This window comes from Rhea americana, unplaced genomic scaffold (assembly GCF_003343005.1).
Source record: "Rhea americana isolate MKP2758 unplaced genomic scaffold, rheAme1 scaffold_116, whole genome shotgun sequence".
Classification (NCBI taxonomy): Eukaryota; Metazoa; Chordata; class Aves; order Rheiformes; family Rheidae; genus Rhea; species Rhea americana.
The window spans coordinates 2,029,101-2,042,355 of NW_028185217.1; the positions used below are offsets into that span (position 1 = coordinate 2,029,101).

The 13,255-nt window shown below is 35.6% G+C and overlaps 1 protein-coding gene across 2 annotated transcripts in view; it reads left to right on the forward strand.

Moving 5' to 3' along the window:
* Window positions 1–13,255, forward strand: part of SCLT1 (sodium channel and clathrin linker 1) — a 44,316-nt gene that overhangs the window by 9,155 nt on the left and 21,906 nt on the right. For both annotated transcript variants that reach the window (XM_085318075.1, XM_085318083.1), the window contains 5 exons: window positions 1,179–1,249; window positions 6,505–6,595; window positions 6,785–6,876; window positions 9,370–9,547; window positions 12,996–13,094. In XM_085318075.1, coding sequence (XP_085174201.1) covers window positions 1,179–1,249; window positions 6,505–6,595; window positions 6,785–6,876; window positions 9,370–9,547; window positions 12,996–13,094 — 531 coding nt within the window. The remainder of the gene's footprint in view (window positions 1–1,178; window positions 1,250–6,504; window positions 6,596–6,784; window positions 6,877–9,369; window positions 9,548–12,995; window positions 13,095–13,255) is intronic.

Genomic DNA, 13,255 nt, shown 5'->3' on the forward strand with positions numbered 1-13,255 from the left:
ATTATGCAGCAGAGAAGAGATGATGCTTTTATGGGAGAGTGAATTTTGGGAATTCTTTCAAAGTGGCAGTGTTAACTGAAGGTATTCAGTTTGCATTTGATTTCTCTAAAAAAAACATTTGACAGGAGCTGTTATGAAAGGCACAAAAGTGTCTTGGGATAAAGGAGCATGYCCTTTCTTTTTTTAATCCTAAGAGATCAGTATCCTCTAGATGCTTTGTCWGGGAGAGTTGGGTATATTTGTAGAAGTTTGGAAATGAGATTCACTACTCAGATGGCAGTGTTTGTTATTGATGTTAAACTGTTTGAAATAATGAAAACTGAAGTAAACAGACTTGGAGAAAGATCTCAACAGATTAAAGTTTAATCAGCTATTCAGTATATTTCATTGGTATTAGTAAAAGTAAAAATGCATGTGAAGAAGAAGAAACTTTCACTTTGGTATTCAGTGGTGGTCTCAATTACCTTACCACTCTGAATAGGTATTTTAGGAACAGTTTTATGAAAACATTTCTCAGCAATAGTTTAGGCGAAGGGGGCAAGTAGAATGTTAGCAGTTACTAGGARAGGGGAAAAATGAAAGAGCATAACATGTAGACTATGGAATTAGAGAACTAGTATTTTGAATGTTGTGCAAGGTTATGGTTATCTCATCTCTCAAAGGAGAGTGTAAGAGCTAGGAAAGGCTACCAGAGTAACAAATCTGAAGTGATTTTTCAAATGAGAAGACAGCTGACAATGTGACATATGCAGAGCTATGGATGTTTTAGAAAAAGTAAAGGAGGAGCAATTAATCATTACCAGTCAGGGACAGAGGGCATTATATACAAGTCATAGCTGATTTAAAACAAAGGAATTTTCTTTCCAGTGATACGTGATTCAGCTGATGTGCTCACTGCCACAGGGTATTCTAGATAGAGTAGCTAGATGGGAAATGTAGAGGGTAGGTCTGAGCTGTTACAACCCTTGTCTCATGCTACCAAAATATGGGGAGAGAAGAGGACAGTGGCTGACATCAGTCAGTATGTATTCTACCTAAGCCTTGGGGCTTAGAGACCAGCCACAGTGTTAAATAGATTTTTATGGTGGTGTTCTGTAGAAGTATCCTATAACAAGCTTGAATGCATGACATTTTCAACAAAACAAGAAATGTGTTACAAATCTCTCCTTGTTTTGCAGAGCAATCAACAGTTTCTGAAAACAGTCACAGAACAGAACGTGGAACTAGAGCAGCTACGGAAACAACTGAGGTATAAAGCAAGCCATGTAAAAAATGCTTGAGCATCTTTTCTATGCATTTTTTTACTGACTGCTGTCATTGATCTTGTGTATACTACAAAACTGACCTGATAGTGATAATTACAATGGCTTCAGTTAATGTATCTTAATGGTTTGAAAATGTATGTATCTGTATTGATAAAGTAGCGTGTTTCCAGTTARCGTTGTTTGGTTCAGCTCATTGAAATATTAAATGCCTTTCACCTTTGATTTGAAAGGAATAGTGTTCAGTATTGCAACAAAATTTTCTCTGATATCCTTATTAGGCAGTTTTCACAAAATTTAGTTAAATGGCACCTAGTTATCAGTTGTCATGAAATATGAGTGTTCTGAGTAGTTGAAGTTTTGGTTTTTAAATGTTTGTTAGTAAAATTTCCATTCAGTATTTCTAGATGAGCTATAAACCATAGGCTATTAGGATATATTAGAGGTAAGAGAAACTTTAATTACATTCACGAAGTATAGCAGGGCGAGATGAGAAAAATACCTGAAACAATTTCCTGATTATYTGTATTTACAGCCAAGCTGCTTAATGCTGATATCTAACTTTTTTATTAGTGATGGTTGAGGTCAAACTAAAATCTAATTTCTTTAAGCAGTGGGTTTGCGTACTGACAATAAAAAGGAAAATAAATTCATCRTCAGCCAGCAGTATTTTTGGATAGCATTATCTAAAGCTTTTTAAAGTACACATGTAAAATACACAAGATGTACTTAAATATTGGTTTATGTAATTTTTTTCCCTTTTTTGTGGTTATGGTTTGATACTGTAATTAGCATTCAAAATAGACTATGATGTTTTATTTGGGCCATCTTCTGTATAATATTTTGATTTGAAGGAGTTTCACACCAAAAATTGTACAACTGATTTCTAGAATTTGCTACGCRTCTTATGTAAATGGTTAAAGTTGACTACATGTGTGTTTTGTGTGTACATATTTATGCACACTATTTTGCATGCTGCTTTTACCAATAATGCTTGTATTTAGTTAAATGTGTGCTGACACTGATTTTATGACTTCAAGTGAAAATCTAATGCAGCCATTCTTTCTCTTCTCTTCAAAGCCCATATGAAATATTACATAAAGAGCATCTGGTATCTGTTGTATGCAAATAAGCACTTATCCTTGTGAAGGTTGAGTGTTATTCAAAGTTCAGCATTATAAGGAGTCTAGTATACCGTATCTCAAATTCTTACAGCTGTGACAAGTATTGTGTACTAATATCCACAGTAAAGATAAAGGTTTAGTGTGACTTGTGTGATTCATTCACATTCAATATTTACTTGTCTAAAAATTGCTCACTTAAAGAATGCTTGTATCCAAACTTTCTTACTTAGAGCAATAAAAATTAGCTACTTTGAGCAGTAAGCTTTTACCAACTGTTTAATAAGCTATGGTTTAGCTACTGTAAGTACTTATCTTAAACCTTTCCCTTGTACAATAGATCCAGGACCAGGACTTGATTTCAAATGTAGTTATTCTAATCACTGAAAACAAAATTGTTTAAGGGAACTGTTAGCACCTTTCAGATTTTTATTAGCTAAGATTTTCCACAGCAAAATTATTAAAAAAAAAAAAAAAAAAAAGCCTGATTTAGAGAAGAAAATGTGACAGAAGCACAAGATATGGTGAAAGTGTTGTGCAAGATATTTGCTAAAATACAGCATTTTTCAGCCAGGTCATTTGCAATTCCTTGTGCCTGCTATTCCATTTTTTTTGAAAGGAAGGGAGAATGTTTCCATATCTCTGTTTGGGATATGTTTGGGGATTTCCTTTGCATAGGCTAATAGTACTGAATTACTATTATAGTATCACTCATCTTATAGATCTTCAGTCATGTTGACTTCTAGTAAGTGAATATGAAAGCAATTAACATGAACTGAACCTCCTTTTTAGACATGCAATAAAGATGTTATCAACATTCAGTCTATTTGTCCCTTATTTCTAAAACAAAACAGTTTTGATGGGAAAACTGAAGTCATTCTGGATGCAGTTGGGCAGCTGGTTGGGTGGATTTTTGACAAAATTATWGGTGTTGTGATTCCCTTTGAACTTGTTGATCTTGTATGTATTTTTCTACTTTCTTTTTAAAAGAAAACTCTTCTGTAGGCTAGCTTCTGAGTTCTATAAAATTCTTGCATGATAACCCTTTGTGGGTCAAATAACTGTRTGTGGAATGACAACTCAAGTAGCCAAGTTACTGTTTGGTTCCTAGCCATGCGTACATGGGGTTCAGTATACACTTTCTACGTGGCAATGTGTGTGGAGTAGAGGGGAAATGCATATTCTGCTTAATGCTGCTTCAGAAAGTTAGTTATTAAAGGTAGAAGCACAATATACTTAAAAGGGATCTGAAAGCTAATAGATCATCTTCCTCTGAACTTGTGCTCACAGCTGCTACTGTTTAGATGAAATAATTCTGATCAGTTGCAGTTCTATAAATAGCAATAAGAAATTGTAGTGAGTGAATTTTCATACTTAAGCATGTTCATGTGAGTATCCCATCTGTTATCTGTTCTACCCCAGCAGTCATCTTCACTTTAGGAACACTAGATTTCTAATTTAATAGGGTCCTGCAGGCAAAGACTGATTTTTTTAAATTGGGATCAAAGTAGTTTGTTTTATTAATGGCATGTAATTACTGAGTCAGTGACTTAGTTCATGAATGTCAACACTGCTACAGCTAAACCACAAAGTACTAATAAATGCTTGCAAACTTGTGAACACCCTTTTCTAATCCCATAAAACAATGATTACATGCATTCACACTCCTTATTATGTATACATATACCCTCTCACAGAGTTCAGGCTACAATTTCTAGGTGTACTGATTTACTGGATATATGATTACTCTAGTTTTCTACTTGTACCGTTTCCTCTGTTAACCTATGTCTTGCTGAGAAAGTGCCCTGTGAGTTCACATCTGCCTGAGACATTGATCCCTTTTTACTTCACCTTGCACTGTCAGTCTGCTAGCTGGATGCAGGCTACTGAGTGTCTGGCAGGGAGGTTGCTCTGTCAGGCCTGGGCAAGGTGATGATGCTTATGGGACAGCTGGCAGAGTCAAACATGGCTTAACTACTGCTCAGGTGCTGTCCTCTCACTCAGAGGTCACTCTGCTCTGCAATGCCAAATTATTATTATTTTTTTCAAGCTATCTACTGTTCTCAAAATCCTCTTGGTTACTGTTTAATCAGGCTAGTGGTCAGCACAAGCAGGCTTTGTCACTGTTAAGTCTCCCTACAGAACTATGAGTTTKGGGCAAACATCCACTCAGAGCAGTTTTGGGTCTCCAGTTACAGGTGCTGGTTATGTTAGTGTTCCTCTTAGATAAACTGTTGTAATCCGGGCTACATAACCAAGAGGGGGCTATAAATTCTTGAAATGACAAAGATAGTACTTTGTCATGTTCACAAATGGTGACATAGCAGCACTGTATAGTTCTAAGGTTAAGTGCTGCAGTAATATTCCAAAAATATTTTCACCAACTGGTTTTTTTCTCTAACATGAAGTTAGATGGAAGTACTTTGCATAGATTATATAGCATATATTCCTGATAATTCTAATACTTCTTTCTAATTCTATGTGTTCTTAATAGGTTTATATTGACTTAGGATGATAGAATAACAAATACAGAAAGGAAAAGTAGGTTCAAAAAAAAAAAAACACATACATATAAGAAAATGTACATTTGATTTGTATGACTTGGATTGAGTTTTTGAAGTTGCTTATAAATAAGACTGTAAATGTACATTTTAATACATTTTAGGTTTTTTGAGAGTAATATATGACAATGTAAACAATCTGCTAGCTGTAGCTATGTAACATTTTAAACGTGCTCCTGACAGGTTGTCATCCTATATTTGCAGTACTTGTATCTAAAGGAAGACTGCTAGATTAGATTTTGATGGCGATTGGAAAAAAAACTGAGTTTTCTGCTGGACGTTAATTTTTGGAAGATACTACATTTTATTTTTTAGATAAGAAGCTGGCTTTATCCAAAATAGAAAGTAGATATTTGGGTGAAAATTGCCTAAGGAAGTTTGAGACCTGAGTCATTGTTTCTTATCAACATTACAAACTCAACCGTGTTTTGTTTTACAGCATATTTTACGTATTTTTAAGGAAGCACTTCAACGTCCTTGTAAATTTAAGTGCTCTTTGTAGCACAAAGATGCATGATTCAAAACAGATCACAATCAAAGGTTTGGATCTGCAATGAGGTTCATATGTCTGAAATACTGTTTTTATCTTTTTTTTTTTTTTTTTTGAGAAACAACAGAAGGAACTTTAGTTACTGATGAATTAGGCTGAAATTAAAAATTTGCTGTAGAATTGGAGAGATATATTCTGTATCTCTCCACACTGTATGTTGCTTAACATTTACAGGTGGGCACAATATGCTCTTGCCTTTTATGCCACCAAATAAAAATGAGTTGTTATTTCTATAATCAATTTTGGCTTGATGTTGATTCTTAAAAGTATTAAATATTTTTTAGCTTATTTTATAACTGTTAGCACTGTAAGTTTGCATTAGTTTATCTGTGTACTCTTTTTAAATTTTAGCATACATGTATTCACTGGTCTTTACATTTAGTCTGTTATGCACCTGAATAATTTGTCACACGCCAGTGGAAGGAGTTTGTCTTTCTGTTCCCATGTCAGAGGTGTAGTAGGGGTGCTCCTTTAAATAAGCTTTTATACTGAGCAGGAAGTGTCATTTGGTAACTCTAGTCCATTTTTGTTACTTTTCTGTTTCAGCTCTCTTGTCGAGCCTCTTCAGATTGCAAAGCCTATTAGTTAAAATCTACAGAAGTAGTTAATCATTTTTTTTTAATTTGTAGTCCAAGATTTTACTTTAAAAAGTAAAATCTAATTCTGAAGAACACTTCTCTTTAAAGTATCTGAGGCTGATTTTATAAGTTGTTGAATCACTGCAAATTTTTAACATCTGGTGGACCCAAATATTTATTCAACATGCACACCTTCCTTTTCAGCCATCTTTAAGAATTCATTTCACAAGACAAATGTTTTAAAGAATTTGGCATTCTTCTCTTGCTGTGCTATGTACTAAGTGGATGGAGGGGAAGTAGCTTCTGTCTTGAATTAACAATTTTGTTATGAAGGCTGACTGCCCTTCACACCTGTTGCAATGAAGTTGTAATAGATTCTGGTTTTCCTTATAATAATTGAAATTTAATTCATGGACTATTTTCTTTATACAGGCAAGCTAAAATAGATGGACGGACAGCAACTGCTAAGGTTGATGAAATGACCAGATTGACAGAGAAGCTTCAAGGCCAATTGGAGAGAAGGGTATTGTAGAGAAATTAGTAATTTTCTATTGAATTTGAATGGCTAGTCAGTTACCTGATACATGTACCTGAATACATGATATTATGGAATTAATCTCAAATCATTCTCTAATTTGTTTTATGCTAGTATATCTTTATATTGTTAAGTAAAGCTCAGATGATGTCTAGGTAACACATATGTTCTTTCAAGGAGGAAGATATAGTATCTGCTCAACAGAGAGAAGAAGCATCTGACAAACGCTTGCAGCAAGTGCAGTCTAGTATAAAACAATTAGAAACAAGGTAAAGATATCTTATTGAATGTTACTAACAGGTTACATACAAGTGATATATGATCTTTTGCTCAGCATCTGGATTTTGTATTTCTGAATAGTTCTGTTTTCTCAAAATACAGATGTTTTATGTTTGGCTACTTTTTCACAGAATCACAGAATCAGTAAGGTTGGAAGGGACCTCTGGAGATCATCTAGTCCAATCCCTGCTCAAGCAAGATCACCTTGAGCATGTTAAACAGGGTTACATTCAGGTGGGCTTTGAACATCTCCAGAGAAGGAGACTCCACCACCTCTCTGGGCAACCTGCTCCAGTGCTTTGTCACTCTCATCTCATAGTGAAGAAATTCCCCCTCACGGTCAGGCGGAACTTCCTGTGCTTCAATTTCTGCCCATTGCCTCCTGTCCTGTTGCATGGGACAACTTAAAATAGTTTGTCCGCGTCCCCTTGACACCCTGCCTTCAGGTACTTATACACATTGATAAGATCCCCCCCCTCAGTCATCTCTTCCCCAGGCTGAACAGCCCCAGCTCTCGTAGCCGTTCCCCACAGGGCAGATGCTCCAGTCCCCTAATCATCTTTGTAGCCCTATGCTGGACTCCCACCGGCAGCTCCATGTCTCTCTTGTCCTGGGGAGCCCAGAACTGGACACAGTACCCGAGATGAGGCCTCCCCAGGGCTAAGTAGAGGGGCAGGATCACCTCCCTCGACCTGCTGGCAACAGTCTTCCTAGTGCACCCCCGGATACCRTTGGCTTTCTTGGCCACAAGGGCACGTTGCTGGCTCATGGTCAACCTGTTGTCCACCAGCACTCCCAGGTCCTCTGCAGAGCTGCTCTCCAGCTCTGCAGAGAGCTTGTGCTGGCCCATGGAGTTATTTTTCCCTAGGTGCAGGACTCTGCATTTGCCCTTGTTGAACCTCATGAGGTTCATCTCCGCCCAGCTCTCCTGTCTGTCCAAGAAAATTTTTGTCATATTTGTTCTTCTCTATGACCTTTCAGAAAAGTTTCTGGCATCAATGTTTTTAAAATTATAAAACATACCACCTCATCTTACTGACTGTAATGGAGGAAAAATGAGACATATTTTTCATTCTAATGCATGTGTTCCAGTTTAGTTTGACCTCAACTCTCATTAATTTTAAGCAGAGTTTTAAMGAAAAAGATTTACACTGGAATTACAAAATAAGCAGGTTTAGGGATGAATACAGTTTTTTTTTCATCCATATTAAATAAGATCTAGCAGGTTTCAGGAGTGAATACCCTTTTTTTTTCTCCATATTAAATAATATCGGCTTTCAGGTCTTAGCTCAGCACGCTTCATACAGAGAACAAAAAAGATTGTTAAAGTCTGTTAAAACACACTTCTTAACAACAAATGATAGCTGTAAAAGTTGTTTGAATACCTGGAAAGCAGTAGAACTTTAATTCCAGCATTGTTGACTGAAAGATTGAAGACTCAGTTTTATTTTGTTAGTTCCTCCACCAGCTCTCCAAGATTGTCATGCTTAGCTGAGCACATTAGTTTTGATTCTGGTATCATCAGCAATTGTTTAACTATTAAAATTAGTCAAATGACTTGATAGCAAAGAAGAGTTCTTAAATTTTGTACTGAAATATTTATGACAGTTCATGTTCTCTAGAACCCAAATAATTACCTGGGCATTTTATGACTATATGGTCAACTACTGCCTTGAAGAGTTGCACAGATTTGTACAGCTGCCTCTAGTTAATGATTTTTCCTCATCTGAGCACTGTGGAAGCTCTTACATTTATTTTGAAATGTCTTAAGGAACCAATGAGCTTTTATTACTTTCTATAAGTTTTTGGTTCTCCAAAAGTTGTACTTAATAGAGTTGTTCTTGTTCCTTGTGTGTTTTTTCATATACATGCTGGAAAGTAGAAAGTCTGGCTGCTTGAAGAGGCATCGCAAGTGTTGTACTATGGATATTTAGCACATGCAATTTATTGAATGAGCAGCACTTAGAGAACTTGCTGAGATTTTTTTTTTTCTTTTAAGGATACCACAGAGACTCTTTGGCCCTTTCTCATGTCAGCCAATAATGACAATCATAATTAAACAATAAGAATTTTTGAGCTATTGTAAAATTACCAGCGTTTTTCTTGTTCTAATGGTATAGTTGAAACTTCATTGCCCACATCTAATTATTCCATTTCTCCCATAGAGGAAAATTTTATCCCTTCTAGGGTTGTTCTGTTTTGTTTTAATATAAAACATGCTTAGTGATTTATCCCTGGATAGCAACATTCTTCTAAGGATCTTCTGAGACTAGATATCTGAGTTAACTCCTTTAGTTCTGTTTCTTTCTAGGACATGATGAATACTAAACTTAAAGGATTTCTCCAAAAACAAGCAGAAAACCAGTAATGCAATTTTGGCAAATTATAAGTATTTTCTACATTGGAAAAGTAGTTTGAAAGAATTAAAGTGTCTTAATTAAACATCTTATTGCTAAATGAGAAAAAATTTTACTGTCTTGCAGATTACGTGTTACTGTCCATGATGCTGAGCAACTGAGAACAGAAAGAACAGCCCTGGAGAAACAAATCAGAGAGCTTCAGTCAAAGTGTGCTAGTCTAGAAAAGGAGAAGTATAATGCTGTTACAAAAGTCCAAGATAGCATACAGCTTTTAGAAGAAGCTAACCTACAAAAAAGTCAGGTAAGGCAACGAATGAAGGTATTTCCTAGTTGCTGGAATACTTTCATCGCTTACAGTTGCTAAGTGGCAGGCACACGTGCATGTATACACAATCAAATTTCTATTTCTCTTGTACTAAAGTTAGTAATGCAGAAGAGAGCAAACTGTGATATGTTTGTATATTATTCAGACTTGTCATACACTGTAAATTTCAAAGAATATGGGTGCCTGGATAAAGGTAATCTAAGTGTACTGTACTTGAATATTGAAAAGTTTCTAATAGTGAAGTTGCAGGGAAAAACTGAAGAGTTGCTTGACAGTGGATGATAAAATAGCGCATGAAATTCAATTCACATTTGTCACACTCAGTGCTGAATTTACTGTTATCTATTGGGGAAAAAAGGTTTCAGATTTGCCATGGATATTTTTTATGAACACATTCACTCAGTCCTCAATGATAGTCAAAACAATGAATAGAATGTTAAGGGAGAGAGCTGAAAATAAGTTTTTATGCACAGTGTACCTTCATATGCAGTTCTGTTCTGAGCATCTCAGATAAGACACAGATGAACTAAGAAAAGTACAGGAGAGGTCAGTGAAGATGATTAGGGGAGTAGTGAGACTTTAAAACAATTTTGATACAATGGGGGATTAAACTGTCATAAGATATGTGTATGCTGAAAGCATAGATATACAAATGCTCAAATTCATTAGAGAACAATCCACCAAAAYTTCTTAAGGACAGTCTCTAATGCAAGAGGTGTTGACACATCAATTGATCCCCCAAAAAATCACCTTATTTTCCCAGTTCTTACCTCTTCTGAAGTATCTACTGCAGGCCCCTTTCTGAGACAGGATATGGGGCTTTGATAAACTTCGTTTAATATAGGCACTTTCTTGTTTTAATGCTAACTTTTAGCTCAGTCAGATCAGGCCTGTAGAAATATAAAAGTAACTTGAACTGTGTTTGCTGGCAAGACAGAATTTTAATGCACTTAGACTGTAGCAATCAGTAAATGAAGCCCAGCTTAGTTAATGCCTGTAGGGAAAAAATGGAGAATCATAGAATTTATTCTGTTTGGGATAACACATTGAACAATTAAGGAGATTAACACACTTCTTAGTCCTTTCAAACTGAGTATTCTCCTGGGAACCTATTTTTTTCAGTTTTATGTTTTGGATTAAGTTAGTTTTTTGTCTATTTTACTCTTTCTGATTTCAACTCTGTGACAAAGGAGCTAGATCCTGTCTGCCAGAAAAGAGGCCTCACTTCTTTAACATTTCCTGCTGCCTTCTCGCCTTCTTCCAAAGTGTATTAAAATATTAACAAAATTTATGGACACAGGTAGTTACTAGAATAGCCAGCAACTTATTGTGATTCTTCTTGTAATACAGAAGAGAAGCATGATCAGAAGCTTGTAAAGGATCATTGAAGCTGAAAGTGGTACCCCTGAGAAGACTGAAATCATGAGCACTTGGTAGTAACTGAAAAGTACAAGATGGGCAGGAACARCTGAAGCTGTGGGTGAAGGAAGTGTTGAGGTATTTGGGATAAATCATTAGAAAGGAACAGAGATCTTTTATAGTGTATGCCCCACGTTTCCTAACTATGCCTGGCAAGCACTTCCTTTTCATCTTGCTGTAGTTTCACTGTCTTCCCGTATATTTTTTGTCATTTAGAAAACCCTTATGTGGCATTTTTCTAGCATCCTGCTTCATTTTCATAATTTCTTCATAACTTTCCACATATTATTTGCTTTATACACTGATCTTTTGCAATTCTCTTAGCCTATTAGACTCTTGTTCACAGAAAATAATTTTACATCCTTCAGCTCTTGCTGGATGCCTTTAGCATGGTCTGTTCCTTTTCCTAGTAAGAAATAYTTGATCTTTAGCAGCATCCCCCGTGGAGCCAGACACAGGAAAATACAAAAAATGGAATAAAAGATAAAAAATAAATAATTTCAAAGTTTAAAGATCAGAAAACGTTCTTTTATGTGAAAATTACTGATAAGGAGTGTAAATAACATTTTCAGTCTGCTAAGTGTTAGTACATCAGAGCAGTGTTAGAACACAAGTGTTCATCCAAAAGTCCTTTAGCAGAGTGTTTGATGCCACCTGCTATGAATTCACACAAAGTATTTCAACAGAAAAAAGTTGCCCGTAAAGATTACTGTGCTTTAAAGTATGCCTCTGATACAGTAACTGAATAATATAGGTAAATACGTGGTTTGTTATTAATAACAGTAGTATAATCCTRTAGTAAGAATAAACTTGAAGTTACAGAAACTTGTTAATTTACTGTAATAACTAAAATATTCCTTCTGAATTTTATATACTGGAAAATTAATGAACGAACAGGATCAAAATACAGCCTAATATATACATTTAGTTAACTCTGTGTGTTTAAACTGTGGCCGGGGAGGTTTCTCTTTGCTCTGTAAAAGATTATATGGAAAAAGTAATAGGAGCCTATCATAGCAATTCAAGGTGCTGCTTCTGTTATGTTAATGTTGTAAAGCACACAGAGTTAAACTTACGGGGGAAAAAAACAGAAGARTTTTAATAGGGTTCTTTGAGAAATAAAATACAAAATTGAATTGAATGGGAGCAGTGAAAGAGAAGATGACAGATGAAGTGGCACGATATTGCCTGAAGGCAATAACCTTCTGTAGACTGAGTTCATACCAGTCATTAGGGCTGCTTTTCATGTCTTTCTGTCTGTCTGTGTGTTCTATAAGCACCTCCAAAATTTTTTTCTCCCTCATCAGGAATTCTATAACCTGTTTTACCTTCTGTAATCTTTCCAGACCAGGATCTCCTGTTACATTTATGGGCTATATTCTAAGTTCAGTAGTTTTCTTCCATCCTCATCTGGCAAGGTTTCTCACTGTACCTTTTTCTGTAATTTTCACTTTCCTTTTATGCTAAAGAGCTGTTTGGCCCATTGTTAACCACTGTGAAAGGGATCACGTACGCATTCCTTATTTGCTTGTTAGTGTTTTTCTGTTAACTTTAGTTTTCTGGGAGATTAGTAGTTTAGTATATCAATATTAAAGATGCTCAGCTGTATCTAGGAACATGTGGGTAAGTGTGTATGTATACAGGTATTCAAATTCCTAACAAAAACTTTTTCTGTGTGATTCATAGTATTGTTTTTTGTTATAGATCTTGGCCCCAAATAAGAACATTGGAGAGTACTCTTACCTTACCTATGCTTTTTTCTAGATCCCAGTACAGAAAGGCATCTATTGACACAAACTTTTTGCATGGTTCTGGTTTACAGGAATGTGCGTTTCATGCAAAAGATGCTCTGATCTTGTTTCTTGTGTTTCTGTTTCAGCTGCACCAAAGTAGAAGGAAAAGGGACTTTCTTGGACAGTGGCTGTGTGTAGCTGCTTCTCAGTGCTAGAGGTGATCTTATCACTAAAGTATTATCAGCAGTATTTCAAATTGTTATTTTTTCCAGGCACTGTTTGGGGAGAAACAAAAGGAAGAGGAAATCAAAAAGATGAAAGATGAAATGTCCCAACTTGCAGAAGATACTGCTGCAAAAATTAGAAAGGCAGTAAGTTATCTTGTTAATAAAGAACCAGCTATGAGTTTAGACTGAAATAAAAGTTTCAGTATTTATAATAGGAGACATATTGATTCTAGAATAATTTATTTTAGAGGGGTTTTTTTGTTTGTTTTTATTTTTCAAGAATGCATCAGAGTTGGCACATATAT